This window comes from Vanellus vanellus (genome assembly GCF_965231255.1).
Source record: "Vanellus vanellus genome assembly, chromosome: 1".
In the NCBI taxonomy this organism is placed as follows: domain Eukaryota; kingdom Metazoa; phylum Chordata; class Aves; order Charadriiformes; family Charadriidae; genus Vanellus; species Vanellus vanellus.
In genome coordinates this window covers 153,800,367-153,818,315 of record NC_138905.1, presented here as the reverse complement: position 1 = coordinate 153,818,315, position 17,949 = coordinate 153,800,367, and the positions used below count along the sequence as shown (strand labels likewise).

At 44.4% G+C, this 17,949-nt stretch overlaps 1 protein-coding gene across 2 annotated transcripts in view; it reads right to left on the bottom strand.

Annotated features, from left to right (window-relative positions):
• The window catches only part of SH3RF3 (SH3 domain containing ring finger 3), a gene marked incomplete at its 3' end in the record, with an annotated part of 251,528 nt that overhangs the window by 78,723 nt on the left and 154,856 nt on the right, over positions 1 to 17,949 (bottom strand). For both annotated transcript variants that reach the window (XM_082488628.1, XM_082488627.1), the window contains exons 2-3: positions 12,205 to 12,480; positions 5,029 to 5,124 (exon numbers count right to left, since the gene is read on the bottom strand). In XM_082488628.1, coding sequence (XP_082344754.1) covers positions 5,029 to 5,124; positions 12,205 to 12,480 — 372 coding nt within the window. The remainder of the gene's footprint in view (positions 1 to 5,028; positions 5,125 to 12,204; positions 12,481 to 17,949) is intronic.

Genomic DNA, 17,949 nt, shown 5'->3' with positions numbered 1-17,949 from the left:
AACAGACACACAAACACAAAACTCTCAACCATCTGCAGGCTAACTAAAGGTTACCCTCAGAAAAGCACATAGTTATACAGTTATGGGCAAATTCTGCTGGGAAGATGGGTCTTTGTGACGCTATTCAATGACCACAGCTGGAATCCTGGTAAATGTGCTCAGGTCCCCTTGTATGGGTTAAGCTGTGTTAGGATGATTGGTAGACCCAGTGGTACAGCACAAAAATCATTAAATGTGCTGCTCTGCTCTGCAAAGCTAATTTTGGAATGAAAAATCATTGTTTTCTTTAAGAAATGCATTTGGCTTTGGATTTTATTTTTTCACTTTTTGGCTGAACTCTTTTTAAATGCTGACTCGTGAGAATTCTTTTCCCCTCGGTCTCCAGGGAGTCCTGTGGATCTATGCTGCAAGGCACCGAAACCATCGGCTCTGCCCATTCTCCTCCTTCCTCTTCCTCCTAGACCTCCTTTCCACCTTTTTCTCTTTTTGACTGTGAAGAACAGGAGAAGATGCCCATTACCCTGCTTCACTGCTCTGTAAAAAGAATTTTAAACCCCCTAATATTACTTAATCACAGCTTTCAGTACCCCTGCTGCCATAAAACATTATAACAATGGGCTGGCACTTCATCAATTGTAATTTGCTGATATTACAGTCACAGTAGCGCTCGACATAATTGCCTTGCTCTACCACTCACTCGTAAGGCTCCTTGATCTCGGTCAATACTTCTTTGCATTGGGGGCTGCTACTAGAAATTTTGGTCTAATAGTTCAGCTTTTTGAATTTCCAGTTCCTGCCTATCTAAGCACGATGCATCCCTCCAAATACTCGGCACACCATTGCCCTCAAATTTCATTCCCAGACACTTAAATCTATTAGGACACACTTTATTCTTCATTATTCTCAATTTTACACATAGTAGCACAACACTTACAACTTCCAAACAGAGATAATAGCAGCGGTTATTAAGAATGAAGGAGCTAGCTTGAAGACAGTAAAATAAATTTAGTTAGGACTTTGAATTCCTTGCAGGTCCAAAACCCCTCCCAGCAAGAATATGACTTCAAACTATACGGATTATTAATAAGATGTTTATTTCAGGACAGAAGGCACCTTGAGAATCTATTTGATTATATTGTGTTTTTCTGTAGACAAATTAAAACGTAAATTATCAGCCCAGATGACTTCTACCGGAGATGAAGGACAGCAACTAAATAAGAAAAAAAAATAGTGCAAACTCTCCCTGACAAAACATACTGTGTGTGACTCATTCTGTAAAAGTCACCATTGTGAGCTGCAAATATTTATTCCTTCTGTGATTGTAGCTTCTCTGAAGTTGGGACAGAGATGACACTACAGAGGCAGGAAAAAGCCTCTCTGCAGAGAGCTGTCAGACACAGCAGGCGTGCGAGCACCCTTGCTGGACACTGGTAGGGAATAAAGCGTAAAATCCATGTCACATTACACTTATATGACTATACGGACAACCACACATAATGCTGAGATACAGACTTTCGAAAACACTGCAGGGAGCAGATATAGTTTGATGTCTTTGGCTAGTTTTTTGTGCCACTGCTTTGTGACACCACACTCTGGCTCTCCAGGTTGCCTTCCCAGGCTTCCCTTAGAGAAGTGGACCGCTCTCGCATTCAAGTAAGCACAGGGTAGAAAGAAGATGAAGGAGCCTAGGGAGACACTGAAGGCTTTTACGTGGGCCAGCTGACAAGCCCAAGTGCTGGGAGGCCAGTGAGGTCCTGATGAGGAATTTGCTGGTCACCCAGGGATGCTGTGGCACACCCTTCCTTCCCACCCCACCGCGGCTTTCATGTGCAAGCACTTGCAAAAACCTTTCTTGGGAGCATCCGTGTAAGGGGCATAGCGGCACATTGCCAGGACCAAGTCTCACCGAAGGAGAGCCACAACAAGGATTATATTCCCTGTTTTTAGCTCTGGAACGCTCAGCTCTGAGATCCTTGAAGTGACCAGTTTGTTTTCCAACCCTCTGGCTGCCATAGCAAGGGTAAGAGCTCTCGCGTGGGCTATGGGAACATCTGAGGACATTAGTCCCTGCCCATAGAGATGGACTCCAGGCTGGAATTTGCTCCATCCAGAGTGCAGGGCTTTGGATGCCATGAGAAATCCCACGCACTTCAACCATCTGCTCACACAAGTGGACGGCTACCGTGAGAGTTAAACTTTGCTTATTCTGCACGTTTTGCCAAGATTTTGAAAACCACTTAATGGACTTGGACAGACTCAAGGAGTGTTTTTAGATTCAAGTACTACTTGTTTAATGGATTTATTTTATAAACATTGGCACTGAGATTTTCAAAACTTCTTTGGGATTTGGCCTGCTGATTCCTTTCAATTTTAATGTAATGTTATGGGTTGAGAAACCCATAACAATTTATTGTCATTTAGACAATCATTCTATCACCTGATGACCCCTCCACACCCAGGAAAGGGAATCGGGAAAAAACAAGGAAACCTGGGAGTTGAAGTATAAACAGATTTAATAGAGTAAGATTAGATAATTAACATTAATAGCACTAAAGAACCAATATTGATCCTGATACCAATACAGAATATACAAGGATTATACTCAGCCAATTCTATCAGTAGGAAGCTGTACCCTCCCAGCAGCTGACAGCAAATGTTGGACACTGTGAGCTCTACGGCTTTGTGAGGAAGGGAAGGCCTTAGGGGACTGGCATCAGGGCAAGAAGTTCTCAGGATGGCAGCCATCAAGGGAGAGAGAGAACTTTGCAGCAAACTTCCTAATTTATATAGAATGTGGTGTTCACGGTATGAAATAATCCTGTTGGCCACTTTGGGTCAAGTGCTCAGGTCTCGCTCCTCCTTATCCCTGCACCTGGCGACCTCAAAAACACTGAGACCTTGAAACCCACACACCATAGCTGGCTTACAAAGTAAATATTTTCACCGATTCAGACACTAGAGTCTTCTAAAAGTGCAGTCTTCCCAAGTATTAGAAGAGAAACCAGAACAAGTAACATCTGAAGCTGGAAACAGTGACACAATTGTATAACTTCAATAGTTGCATAAGCTCATCTCCTATTCAGAACAAGACCTCCATCTACTAGGACGTGGATAAAATAGGTGGCTGATATTTCTGCCTGGAGGATCCCTTCCCTTTGGCTTTACAAACCATGGCGCGAGTATTATGCCCACGCCTCCCAACTACCTCAGTTGAAAGGCCCTTCAAGCCTCCAGATGTCAAGCTTATACAGATAAAATATAGGTGTGTGCATATATATACAAATATAAGTGTATATAGCTGTATTTATTTTATATAGATGTGTATCTGTTTATGAATGTATATGCACACACGCATTCCTAGGTTCCTTCTCCCTTGGTGCCAGCTGCCTGGTTGTTTGCATCCCTTTAGAAACTTCCAGCATTGCTGTTTTGACTCTACACAGCACTACCTCTTGCTCTTCTGTGGCCACCCGGGATGTGCTAGTGCTTGGAGAACTTCATTGAGACAACATTGCATGTGTTCCCAACAGGCTGCTCCTCTGAGGCTTCGAGCCCTTCACCCTATGAGAGTGATAATTAAGGAAGACAGATACCTCGGGGTGGGAGAGGGATCAGGATGCTGTTCGGTGCGTAGGCAGTGCGAGCACTTACAGCCTGTGGGTGAAATTAGAGCTGGGGAAAGGTGGTGGGGTGAAACGGTGGCTGGCTGTACAGAGGTCCCCAATTCACTCTTTCTGCAGCAAAGTTCAGGAGGGCAACATGGCATTCCCCGGGGACAAGAAAGAGAAGGGAAAAGGGATAAAATGTGGGAGAAACGCAGCTTTCTCATTTAATCACAACAAACAGAAAATGTCTTACGCGTTCAGAATAGAAGAAAACTAGTCATTAACTTATGCGAGGCAGCTGGTTTCCCAATAACGGCTCCTACACATTCTGGTTTTAATATTATTGTTCTTGTCAACTGTGGGAACGCAATGTATATTAATGATGGTTTATTCCAAATTGGTCATTGTCGGAGTTAATAATTAGGTAGTCAGGCACTAATTATCTCTATTTTGTCTCAAATCATTAACTAGGAAATCTGGAGAAGTAATTTTGGAGGCAGGCATCAGAACCGCATACAGCGGGGCGGGCTCCGCTGTGGGCACAAGAGACGCTTCACTCCAGAGAGCGGCACCAGCCTACGCCTGGGAGCAGAGTCAGGGCAATACTGCTCCACGTACCAGGTGCACAGTGGCAGCACCTCAAACAAATACATAGGCGTGTGGTGCCCATCCATTCTTTGCACCCCTGGTTCACCCATGAAGGAGGAAAGCTCCCCAAAGGCATCACCTGGCACCTGGACAACAGAGCATCTCCAGCAGGGCCACCACGGGCCACCACTGCTCACTGCAGCTCTTCTCCCGAGCAGCATCCATCTGGACAGGCACCAGCAGGAGGGCACAGCAATGGGAAGACGTGGCACAACAAGTCTGCTTGGAGGATGTAGAGGTCTCAGCATTTACTCTGAAATAAGCCTCCCGTGGAAATGACCGCAGGAAAGCGCTCAGAACAAGGACGGGTCTGGCGCACAGGGAATGAGAGACCTTGGGCACGCAGGTGGAGCTGCCTGAGCTCCTGCTGGGGCAGGGGACACCCACAGCACCCCTCTGAAGGTCTGTGCTTTCAGGGCATGGCTGAGCATGCACCACTGCTCCCCACTTGACAGCAGCACCCACCTCTCCTCAGGTGTGTGCAAGATACTCCAACTGCAGTCATCCTCCCCAATTTTCCCTACGTATTGTGGAGATTACACCAGAAACGTTACACGGGAAGCCTTCAAAATTAGTTCGGGTCATAGGTTTTGCTGGCCACTTTGAATTGAGTGTATCCTCACAGTGCCTTAGGGGACAGCAACCAAAAATTCCCTTTTCAGTTAGGCTGGTATAATTTGTCCTTCTCATTGTCGAGGATATCCTGCCCTTGTGGGCACAAAAAAACCTATGAGACGTCAGGAGAAGCACCCATCACCACCTGTTATAAACTTACCTCAACATAGAGGATAGGGAAAATGCCAATCTTGTCACCCAGCATTCCTTCTGCCCAGTTGTCATCTACCCTCCTGATGACCGTCAAAATTTCATCCTAAAATCAGAGATACACAAAATACATAATCAGTTTTTTTCAGGAGAAAGGTGCCAGTTTTTAGTTACCCACTTGACAGCTTAGGGAGAGAGTACACAGAGGAGGCCATAAGTCACATAAAAATGTTCCCTGCATACTGGCCCAGCAGCATCCCTGGCCCAGCAGCATCCTTGGCCCAGCAGCATCCTTGGCCCAGCGTCCCACCCCAGGCATCCCATCCAAAGTACACTGAAGCATCTTGCAGATGGGTGCAGCTCATGCCGGCTGCCATCAGCTCCAAGGACCTGTGCACACGGGTTGGGAATAGGTAACTCCTGGCTTCATTGCAGGGACAGGGAGAACGTTTGACCCAGGAGGTTGCCTCTAACCCAAAGGAGAAAACTCTCTAACATAAAGCTGCCTCAGTGCATCCGAGAGTCCACTGTGGCACTTGGCTCCTCCAGAAGATAATTCGAAGGGAAGCACCAGTAGAGCACAGGCAGTCCCGGAAGCACTTCCAGTAAGAAGCACGAGATATAGAATGAGGTGGTCAGCAACTAGCCTGCGCTGCTGATGCACGGAATGTCAGTTTTCCTTGTAAAAAAAAATATTAGGAGGTGAAAGTGCAAAGCAGGTAAAAAGCCAAGGATAACATAATGAAGTTGCATTCAACTGTTGGATCAGCTTCTGTTTAGATACAAGTTTGTTTTCTAAAACTTATGGCAATTTAATATTATAGTTAATCTAAGGAATCTTTCAAAAATCTCAACTGAAGGTGAACTTCTTTCTGATTATAAAACAGGAGATTAAGCAAAGTGCAAATAAAATTCATATCGCTCAAAGTTTCTCTTGACAGAGTTAAAACCTAGAACATACCAGTCATTACAAAAGCTCCGGTGACTAGAACTAAACCCTGAGTTTTCCCAGTTTGAACAGCTCAACTTGGACTTCTGCTACCCCATCTGTCTGCTGGGGTTGTCATACCAAACCCAGCCCTGAGCCAGCTCCGCTTGCTACAAGGGGTGCAGAAGGCAGCCCTCTCTGCAGGGCACCTCCTGGATGCTCAGATCTCCTACAGCCAGAGGAAAGGAGTGGGCTGAGAGAAACCGTGAAGTGAAATTTGCTGAGATGCCATTCATTCTCTCACAGCATCCGATCTTCCTCCGTTCATGTGCAGAAATTTATAAAAAAGAAGAAAATCTCTTCCTCCAGAAAGCTGAGACAGAGTTCCCTGCCATTCTCACTTCATTTCCACCCCTCACTCTAGACAAATAAGAGCTACACGTGGTCTATCACCCTCATGTAACAAGTTATCTACGCTAACTGGTCAGGCAAAGGGAGCTGGTTTTTTGCAGATCCTTCTAACACAGAAAAAAACCCTCAAATTCCTGGTCCAGGATGTTCAGACTGTGGATTTACGTTGATAGAAAATGACCAGAACAGGGATGTGATGTGATGTACTTTGCAGTTTTTGAACATGTGCGTTTTGAACACGTGCACTTTGAAATAGTTTAAATGTTTCTTCTGAATTATTCATCTGAACGATCCATTAGGGTAAAGCTCAGAGAAACAGCCACAGACTGAGTCCTTCAGCTATTTATTACAGCTGGAAGGATGCAAAAAGAATTTGTGCATTTAATTTCCTGAAGAAACAGATAGCGTTCCCTTCCAAAGCCCTGTCTGCACGGAACTTTTTTGATCTGTGTAAAGAGCTGACAGTAATACATCTCTGCAAAGTTTCCACATGCTCTTACAAAAGACCGATCATCATAAATTTTGAATCTAGGTAAAGGGGTAAATGAGGAAAATAAAAGACTGCATCGCTTTAAGAACCGGTTGTGAGTGTTACTACTTTCTATATTTGTTCAGCTGTTTTCTTAACAGACTTTTTAAAAACTCAGAATGCGATCGGTCTACCCTTTCACTGTATGTTTATGTATACATACATAATCTTATGTGTGTATGTGCCTACATATGCATATGCATGTATAAATGTACGTGTGTATATATGTATTTGCATATGTATAACCATATAAGATCAAAAATTAGGAAAAAAGTTTGCAACTGTAAAACCCCAGGAGCCCTAGACTGGATTTTGTCAGAGGTACCGTGCAATCCCATCCCTGGAACAGGCTGGACAGACACCCGGCAGGAAAGGTTTATCCTGCGTTGATCCTGCTCGAGGATGGGGCAGGGGACAAGTGACTTTTGAAGATCCCTTCTAACTTTACTTTCTACAGACCTGTGAAATCTGGAAGCCTTTCCACACACTGATCTTAGTTTGGCTTTGTTAGGTCTGCCGAATGTGGTCGCATATAAGAGAAAATCAGATAGCTGCGCATCCCAAGATACGCTGACATTCAAAAAGTGTGTCTTTGTGGGAGAGCAATGTGCAAATCCTTGAGAATGCTTTCCATTACAGAATTCGTTTTCAGAAGGGTGTTGAAAATCTCCAGGAATTACAGCAAATCCCAAAATTCTTTATTAATAGAAAGTTTCTTTCATTTCGCAGCCCGCGACATTATTTTATACGCGATCACTTTCAACACGAACTATTTTAGTACCTTAAATTAGTTGGATAGCCGTGCTACTTATAAATCCCTAGAAAGGTTCCCAAAAGGATCATGAATAGTAAAGAGCCACAGATCTCTTGGCATACCACTTCAACTTTCTGAACTTCACTGTTTCACATGTACTAAATTGATTTCCAGGCAGCATAAAGGAATCCAAGCCTCAAATCTCATTTCAAAAGCCAATGGTATCCACTGTAGTTTGACAAAGATACCTTGTGCTCTTTTTATGCCTGTTGCTAAAGTCTCTAATTATTTGCTCTCTCCTACTTGCTCAAGTCTCTCTGTTCTTCAGGACCGGCTAGCCTTGCGGCAGGCACGTGGGACCTGCAGTTCCAGTTTATAACCATTATCAGAAAGGAAGTCCAAGATAAATCACAGAAAAAGCAATCTGATTGACGGAGAAATGAACCCTTTTGCCGAGAAAACAGCACAAAATTGTGTCCAATAACAGTCATGATTCACAGCCTGATTTTTACTCTAGTCATTAACGGCCATTAACAAAACAATACAAAGCAGATGTGCCTGCTATTCTGCAGAGATAACAACTCCATCTAGAGCACTGGGGAGATCTCAGCGATGGCAGGATGGCATCATCGCGCAGTGCTTGGTGCACCCGCCGCCACTGCTTGCCAGCTGGCGCGAGAATCCCAATTCCTGGCTACCGCTAGGACAGTCCCTCTGTGAACAGCAAATGTTGCTGGAATTGAGCGCGAAGGGGCTGGGATACTGCTCCCCAGCCAGGAACCAGTATTGGATGTGATGGTTTCAAGATTGGCACAACATTTGCTGTGGGCTGGGAACGAAAATGTTGGAAAATGAAGGAGATAGTTGAAGAGATTAAAAACGTGATGAGCAATAAAGCACGGGAAACTGTTGGCGCTACCTTGACAGGTTTGAGACTCGCCTACCACTGGGACTCAGCCTTCAAAGGGCCGTGTGAAGTCATGCACGCAAAGGATGGTCAAACACCAAAACAAAAGTGTGGGCTGAATTTGGTCTTAGTCTAAGGCTGGAGTAGCTACACAAATAGACATCAATGCAATTACTCCAGATTTACACCGCTGTAGCTGAGAGCAGAGCCCTCTTGCGCAAAGCTTGTACCAGAGACCGCGTAGCCCAAGGGAGGATGGGTTATTTTTTAAAACAGAGACAGCAAGAGCCCAGGCTCAACTGGGGTACCACATGAGGGGACATTAGAAAGCCGAGTTAAATGAGTATACCCCAAGGGCACGCAGTGAGACTCTGTAGGCCACATGCAGATTTCAGCCATGCTGGTGAACATCAGGAGTTAACACTTCTGAAGTTTCTGGGGTTAAATTGGTGCAAAGCTGAGACAAGGCTGGAACCCGTCCTTACAGAGAGCAAACCAACTGCTAACTGACTGATTTGGCTGATCGCTGCTGAACACTGAGGAAAAATATGTTAACTCGCAGATCTGGGATGCTTTGTCTTCTTGTAGCCACTGCAGAGGAGGGAACAGTGGTTGGCCCCTATACCTCTACATACGACTACTGTGGGAGGAGTTAGGGGAAGCAGTCCTCTTGGTGTAACAGGATGACAGGTTGGAGCTTTATTGGTTGCACTGGATACTCAAGAACGAGGTTTCTCTGTCCCTCAGTTTTATAACTACAGATACAAAATCATTGTAGTTGATTTATCTTTGGCCTTTTATCTGGAAAGTGTTTCATCAGGAGATGAAAACGGTTAAATGGCAGAAGCCCTCTGCAGCACTGCTCATGAGCATCAGGGTAAAGCAGACTTCATTTCCTTGCAATCCACCTCTGGAACAACAGGACATTTTAACTTGGAAAAAAAACAACCCAAGCTAGTAAGAGGAAAACCCAAATATCCTTCCTTTGTTTCCTTTTACTGCACCAACAGATATTCTGAATGCATCATAGCAAAGGGGATGGGAAAAAGCAAAGTCCAGCAAAAGAGCAACGAAACATAGCGATACAGAAGATCCCTATGTTTGATTTCTCTTCTTGTAGTTTCTCTTCAGAGGAAAACTCTTCTTAATTACATGTTTATCAGGAAAATCCGATTAGAAGTGTCTGGTAGTATTAAATGCATTGCAGGACACAAATAGGTTATACTAGTTTGTATAAACGGTACGCCGATGCAATCCTTCTACCCAAGGAAAGAACAGATAGCATAAATGAAACTGAGATCAGGTCCAGCATCTTCAGATGCAAACTGAGACATTCAAATGATGAATATTGCTCTGAGTGACAAATCACATCTACAGCAATGCAGCGCTCGTGAATCTGTGCAGAGGAACTGACTGCATCAGCAGATGATCTAAAATCTGGGCTAAACAGGAACCTTCATCAGCGCAGGTGACAGCTAAAATTAGCATTGAGAAAACTGATGAAAACATGACGGTAAAGTCCTGAGATGAAAAATAGATTATTCACTGTCAGGGAGAACAATGGGCAAGACATAAAACCAGTTACAGTGTGAGAGTGCGCGTAGTCGAAGGAGCTAAAGAAGAAAACAGCAGTAGAAGAGAAACCAAATCCCCTTGGGGAAAACACAGTCATCAAGGATAAAAGGATGCAGACAGTAACACAAGGGGTGAAAAAAAGGAAAATTGAGGGATTGAGAGTAGCAATATACAGCAGAAAGAAATGCTCTGCGTAAGAATGACATTGGACAGCCGAGAAAATGAGAACTATCGGTATACAAAGACAGTTACTGTAAGGGAGGTATACTAATATATGGCACCAAATATAACAAATACAAAGGTGACTAGGCAAGGATCTGCTCTAACAAAGAAGGCTACAACTGCCCACCATACCTATTAAGTTTCTTAGATCAAGCAAGCAACGAATACCTCAAGCGGACAAGGAAGATTGCTTCTCAGAGAAGTCACCATTGTACCTCTGGGCAAGCAGCGAGGAAAACAACATGCCAGCAAACATATATTTGCTGATAGGATCTCAAAGGTAACTTCTGGCTAGCTTTCTGTTAGTGCACGGCTGCTGCTTCTCACCAAGCAGCCCACTTTCTCGCAGAGATTCACAGCTCCGGGGAAGCCGGGTAGTTGCAGGGTTTGCACTGTTTGCAATCAAACACTTCACTTGCTATGGAGCAAAAGTGCTTGCAAATCTTTTGTTAAATAAATATGAGAAGGTATACATTCTAGGAAATTGCGTTCTGCCACGAAAAGTTGCATGAGCAAAAAAGATGTTACATTCGGTGAGAAAAATTATATGCTGCAAATAATTCATTCAGCTATAATAAGTAGCCTCAAAAGAGGAGGTCAGTAAAATCCTAGCGAAGGATATTTTTATCATCTATTTCATATTCATTTCCAGCATAACTGTTATTATTTTATGTGATACTATAACAACCACAGACAGCTGAAATAAAACAGAAAATGACATTGAACAGGTTCTCCGTGGCATTCAGTGCCATAAATTCACATTAGGGGGTAGGCTTTATTTTACTCTGGGTTTCTTGATATCCATGAAACCCATCGAAGGTCAACACAAATTGCTAGGGAGGGGAAGGGGAGACGGAAAGCAGGTGGGGAGGTGGGGAGAAAGGGAAAATGTGACATTTTAAATCCAAAGGAAATTACAATATCTCAGTTTTCTCTCATTCCAAATGGAATTTATTAAACATTTTGGTTTTATGAAAACAAAGACCTTTTTTAAAATGTCTGCTTTTGAATGTCTTTATGTTCTTAAAATAGGAATACTGTGATATATGATGATAGTGTATTTCAACCGCTGTTTGCTATGATGCAATATGAAGCTGAATGGCATTTTAAAACATCGGAACATCTGATTCAAATAGGAACATTAAAAGACATTTCCATCAGATTTTTTTCTGGAATTGAGTCGTTCTTGCAGAACATTTCAGTGCAGATGAAATGTATGCTTTTTAGACAGAAAAATGTTCACAGAAAGTGTGCAGCCAGTTCTACTTGTTGAGTTTCACTGGCTTTACACCAGCCTTGCTGCCCATGGCACGACCTATCTCACTGGTGTCTCCTTTAGACAAAACGGGAGCAATTTCCCAAGGACGCTAGCACGGGGCTTGCCCCGGGGGGAGGTTTTACGCCCACCCAGTCCTGCAGCACAGCTGGTCCGCGGGACATTGCAGAGCCACCGAACAGGCTCTGCTTCCGCAGGGAGGAGGACTTACAAGTTGGGAGAAGTCAATGTCCTTCAGCACGTTACATGAGGGGATACACCACTTAAGAAAGCAAATTCAGCCCCGTCAGGCTGTCCCCACTAGGATGCCCGAGCTCAAGGGCTTTAATTTCTCATACAAGAAACCAGCTGAAAGAAACAAATGGAGTGTAAGGTGTCCCTGGGCAGAGCTGACCGGGCAGGCCAGGCAGATGTCCCACTGGTCCCAGCACCACTGTGCTCCAGCTCAGCTGTCAGCATGTCCCACTGGCCCCAGCACCATTGTGCTCCAGCTCAGCTGTCAGCACCCCACACGCCCCATCAGTCCCTACAGAAGCAGCTTTCTAAATTTTATTTTTTTTTAAAAACCCACCCTATTCCCCTACCTTGGTGAAGGTCAGGCAATCTTTGTCTTGATCTTTATCCTTTATTTCAAAGTCATAAAGTGCTTTGCCCTGAGGTGGAGCTTGCGGGAGGGGCTTGATACACTGGATGTAGCTGGCGGGGAAGAAGCCGTGGTTCCCATTGAGCTCCCCGTGGTACCAGTTCTCGTCCACCTTCCGCCGCAGTATGATGATGTCCCCCTTGTTAAACTTGAGGTCACCGGGCTCTTTGCCCTCATAGGTGTAGAGGGCTTTGCCATAGGGAAGCTGAGAAACATTCTGAGGAAACAAAAGATGCAACAGCTTTAAGCAAACTCGAGCCAGCACCAATTTCCTTCTTAAAGTCACTTTCAGCCAGAAGCAAACTGATCATCCGTGACCAGATTACCCCAGTGACTGCAGCTGACTGCTATATAACGCTATAACCTGGATCTTACAGGAAAACTAGGATGTGCGTGATGATGAGACCGAGAAGGTAAGCGTGTTATGTCAGAGGAGGCGCTGCAGTTCTCTTGAAGCTCAGCTGAAACCCGAGGTACTTCTTACACTATCAAGCAGCATCTGTTAATTTGCAAAATATCCTATGTAAGCATACTGCGTGCTTAAACAAGTAAAACTTGACATGTGTAAAGGTAAAATATTAGCCATTTTGACCTTCTGAGTTGCTTTGGTTTCTGAGGCTCAGAAGATAAACAAAATAAAACAAGCTTAAAGATTCACATGGTTCTAAAAGTTGGCAAGTTGAACATTTTTCATTGCGTTTGTTTGAGCAACTCCAAACATTTTTGGGTTTGAAGCTTTTAGTTTAGCTTTTGATTCTGTAACCAAATACTCTTACTTCTTTTAAAATCCCCAAGTCTCATGCTGCTCACTGAGGGCTACTGTAAACAGTTATAATATTCTTTGTTGCTTATGAATTAGTGTCCCTGTGGAAAAGCAGAATAGGCAGAATGCCTCAAATCTTTCTTTTAGAACTAAAAAGAGCTCTGAGGCTTTCACTCTCATTAAAAGAAAGAAACAAACTTTAAAAAAAATTCACAGCACAAGAGCAAAAAGGCCTAAAAAGTTAATAGTTTGGTGGGATAGAAAAGAGAAAACTATTTGATGGAAACTACTTGATTGTGAAGAATTCTTCCCAGAGTTCACTTTGGCCCGGTGCCAGATCATCTCACCCAGGCTGCGATCGTGCGGACAATCTTTTGGTGGAGGTACCAGTTTACTCTGGATACTTGCTCCCCCTCCCTGGATACTTGCTCCCCTTCTTGCTGAATCCCACAGAGCAGGGGGTGACTGTGTTGGACACCGTCGCCTGCCGCTTTGGTCCTACAATAGCTCTTTAACCCATACAGAGGGAGAAAAGGGGCTTCGCTGGATTATCCTCTGCTTTTTCAAATTTTATTTAGCTTGAGCTAAAAGTCAGCTTGCAAGCCTCAGTGCAAATATGTAGCAGCACGTACCACAGGGGATGTTAACGGGGTGCTGTAAAGTCAGCCTTTCATAAGAGTCTTTTTTTCAGAGATGTATTTATAAAAATGACATGGTTTTCTGTTGCCTATATATGCCTACGAGTAGTCCGCTCCCCGCTCCGCACACTGGCTGTCAATGGGGTGTCCTACAGGGACAATGAAAAAGTAAAGGCATGTTTAATAAAACACCCTGGTATTCCCCTGGGTGTTTCTTATGCCTTTACTTCTGGATGACATTCCTGTGCCTAAGAACAGCACTTGGATGTTTTCCGCAGGGACAAGGTGGAGTGGCCCGACAGAAACACTCCATTTCCCCACCCCAGCTGGAAAATGACATGCTGGGATGACCTTTTACGGCGTTTGTTAAAGCGACAAGGAGGGGCATTTTTCCATCACGATGTGTATGTTAAATGGACCGGCGCTGGTAGGGCAGGTTTTATGCTCTTACACCTGCATCTTTCGGCAGGAGGAGGAGAAGCACCAGCCCACCATCCGCGCTGCCTGCCAGCCCAGCCTCCTCCGGCTGCTTCTGGGCGCCAGATGGTGGCTGCGGCAGGCAGCTAACACACTGCTCAAAAAGTAAGTTTCTTGAGTGCACCTTCCCGCACAGGCGTTAACTTACTCGTTTTATTAGGAAGGGCTTTAGTAGCCGTGCAGGTCTCGGAAAGCACGTGCAACAGGTCTCCTCGCCTACACCACACAGTGAAGGAGGCAATCAAACAGGCACAGCTCTACAGAGCACTATCCATGTTGTCTGGACGGGGATTTAATTTCATTCACATGTGTCCCCAGCTCTTGGTTTTCTCATTACAAATTTATGATTCCTCCCCCCCCCCCCTCCCGCCCCCCTTTGTACTCTTTTGGATTTTGCTGTATCTGAATGAAGGTACCTAGTTAATGACCAGCATTTTGGAAGCACCTTCAAACGTAACAAAAAAAGCATAAAACCAGAAAAGAAAATCAACAGCCAGCTAACAAAGCATACATCAAACTGTCTCTGCCAAATCAGTGGCATCGTCCTCCTTACAGTTTTCTCTCTGCCAGGATAGTTATTTCCCTTGACACCAAAGCTTTCTCCCCGTCCCCAGCATTTTAAAGATTAAGCCTATGATACCATCGAACTCCTTAGGTAAGGCATAGATTGCATTACCTATTTGAAACTAGAAAAAAATAAACCTCAGCTGAAAGACTACGGAGCCTTGTAGTAATTTAGAAATAAAAGATTCATTACTTCAACTCATGCTGGGAGAAGACAATTTATCAAACACCGAGTAAGACTTCTGCCAGGTGCGCACTGAACCACCGCTGATCCAGGCACACGCCTGGCAAGCACGCTCCGTATCGCTTACCCTAGACGGGGCCTTCCTATTCCCAAGGTCTTTGTAGCAATTCAAGGTCAGATCACTTTCTTTACTTTTTAATCCCTTTTTTCTTCCCAAGCCTTGTTTTACTGTGCTAAAAGTGAACAGCCCCCAGAGCTACAGGAAAAGAAACTGGATTTTATTCGGTCTCACACATCATCAATGAAATTCTTACAGAACACATGCTGGGCTTTTATACCTGATTAATTGAGCTGGCTAAAAGATGATTCAGGTGCCTGTTTATACCTTAACCTGATGAAAATGCAGACTTTCAAGCAAAACAAACAAACTGCAAGACAAAATTTTAATTTGAAATCTGGCATGGTTTTATTTGGAGACCCTCAGGGAATTTGGACTTTAGGTACTTGTGTTCCTGTTCTCTTTCCTGGGCTTAGTTACAGACCATGTCATCTGGGGACTGTCCTCCATAAAGAACATCTGCATATAACGTACCTAAACTACAACTGTCAGTAGGAAGGTGCTTCCAACAGAAAATGTTTCAATTATCAGCTACAGCTTTTCTAATTCTGAGCCACAGGTTTTCAACTAAAAAAATCTGTAGAAGCATTTTTTAAAATGAACATGTTTTTTAGTGGAAAAGACACCCTCCTATTGAAAAATTGCTGTAATTGAGAAATTTCCCAGCCTTTCTGTAAGGCCAGAAGAGCCAGTTTTGATTTAAGCATCCCAGGTAAACCTTGCATTTATGGTGGCCCAGGCAGAGGTAAAGAAATAATTGAGTCCTCTAACCCTTTTCAAATAAAGCTGCTTTTCCCATTCTAAAGCTCTAAGTGTGTGCTCCAATCTGACGTTCAGAGTAATCAGTGGTTAGATGACCAAAGAGAGAAATTCAATGTCACAATTACAAAAAAACCCAAACCTCAAAATTAACTCTTGAAGCATCCTTGCTGATTTTTTCTTGCCAAAGGTCCAGCTTTCAGTGGTAAGATTATATTAATGAATCCTAGTCCCCAAGAAGCAGATTTAGGGAAGTTTCCCATTATTGTTCCTACTTTTGGTTAATCCATAAATGAGAAGGAAATCAGATTCAGAAAGCTTCTCTTAACTACACCTGAAAGGAGTGAGCATTAAGCGTAGTTCAGAAATAGAAGAAAAATGATCACTGCTGCTGTTTTCTAGTTGTAATGCCACTCCCCATCAACAGTTAGGTGATCCTTAGAAATCTTCCTACGATTCTATGATTATTTCCCTCTTTGATAAATCTTTGTGCAGTGCAATTCTGGCCTAATGACCCCCCTTTTCTTCACTTGACTCCCCCACTTCAAAGGGAAGGGGATCGGCCCGGACTGACCTCCGACTCATAGGCAAACCCCCCAAGCCCTGCTGGGGAGCACGCCCTTCCCATGTTCTGTTCAAAATCTCTGTCCCATGCCCTGTCCTATTTCCCCTCAGCTCTTTCTTCTGTGCAACGGCATTTCAGTCAGAAATCATCAACTTCAGCATGCCCAGGTGGTCCTTCTTACGAAACCTTCTAATCTAAAATAGGCTGCAAAGCGTCATCTAAGGGATGAGACTACAGAAAAGCAGAGGCAGGCAATAGTTTTGGTGGAGGCCAGTGATAAGCACATAGAGATGTTGCTGCAGCAACTACAGGAGTGCTTACACCTTTCTCTTGCTCCCTGCTTCAGCAGAGCAAACCCTCCTTACCCCTCCTCTGCTGCTCCTCTACCTGGGTACCACTGCAGCGAGAGCTGGTGGACGCCACCGAGCCACCATGCTACCCTGTCCCCATCCCCTTCATCCCCTGCTCCTCAGCCCGAGCCCCTTCTCAGCTGCGCTCCCATCTCGGGGTCTTCTGTAACACTATGTCCCGGTAGGGAAACTCCCTTTCCCAGCCTGGCCCCAGCATGATGCTTCTCTCCCCATGGCACCCAGTTCCACAACGGCCACTCTGGCAGCCGGGGACTGATGCAGGAGCAGCCTAGCTCCCCTGGCAGGAGCTCAGCGTAGACCACCACCCCATTATCTCCCTCCTAGGCAGCTCTTGACCAGTGCTCCTGCTCTGAGGGGTGCCTGCCATCACCCCCCTCCCCAGCTGCCATGAAATCTAGTCAGGCATAATGCAGGCAGCTCCAAAATTAAATGGCCTCCACATCTGACTGTATGAAGAAATCGATTTGCCCTGTTGATTTATTGTTACGTTAACTGGAATTCGGCTCTGATGTGTATTAAATTTCAAAACTCTGTGTGGGTGTGTATAGAAATAAAGAATGTAAGAAAGAAAGGAAGGAAGGAAGGAAGGGATGAAGTCACAGTCAATGGCAGTGGCCAGCTTCTTTTTCCTGCCAGTAAATGCGCATTGGCACAATGCTGAATACTGCCAAAGGTTTCTTTTCTATTTCAGCAATCAATACTGACGTAAAAGCCTGAAGCGTTAATATGCTGAAAACCCCCCTTGCAGAAGTCGTAATGATATGTTGGCAACTCAATCATTCTGCGTTTGTGTTTCAGCAATGTCAAATGGCAGCAGTTAAGCAGAAACCTGCTGGCAAATTGACAAACAACAGCCATGAAGCAATTAAGTGGCAACGCTGGAGAATTTTTCATTACGTATCCTGAAGAACAAAAGGAGGGGAAAAAAACCCAAACATGCTTGTTTCTGATAAATTCTCCCAGTAGAAAGCTTTGTAGAGTGTGAGCTGCACAGGTAGAGTAGGCCTTAAGTTTTCAAAAGTTACAGAAAAGAGATACTTCCCAATATGCTCGAAAGCAGCGCAAGCTCGAACACGGGTCAAAGCCTGCCAGCTTCTGCGCGTGATACTCGATGAATGAGGTCACTACTTAGAAAAAGACCTGATAGTTGCCCAAAGTACAGGGTGAGTGCCTCCAGAGCATGCTTTGCCTACTTCACACTTTTGGGGAAGGCAAAATAAAAACTTCCCTGTGCAACCAGTTTTTCT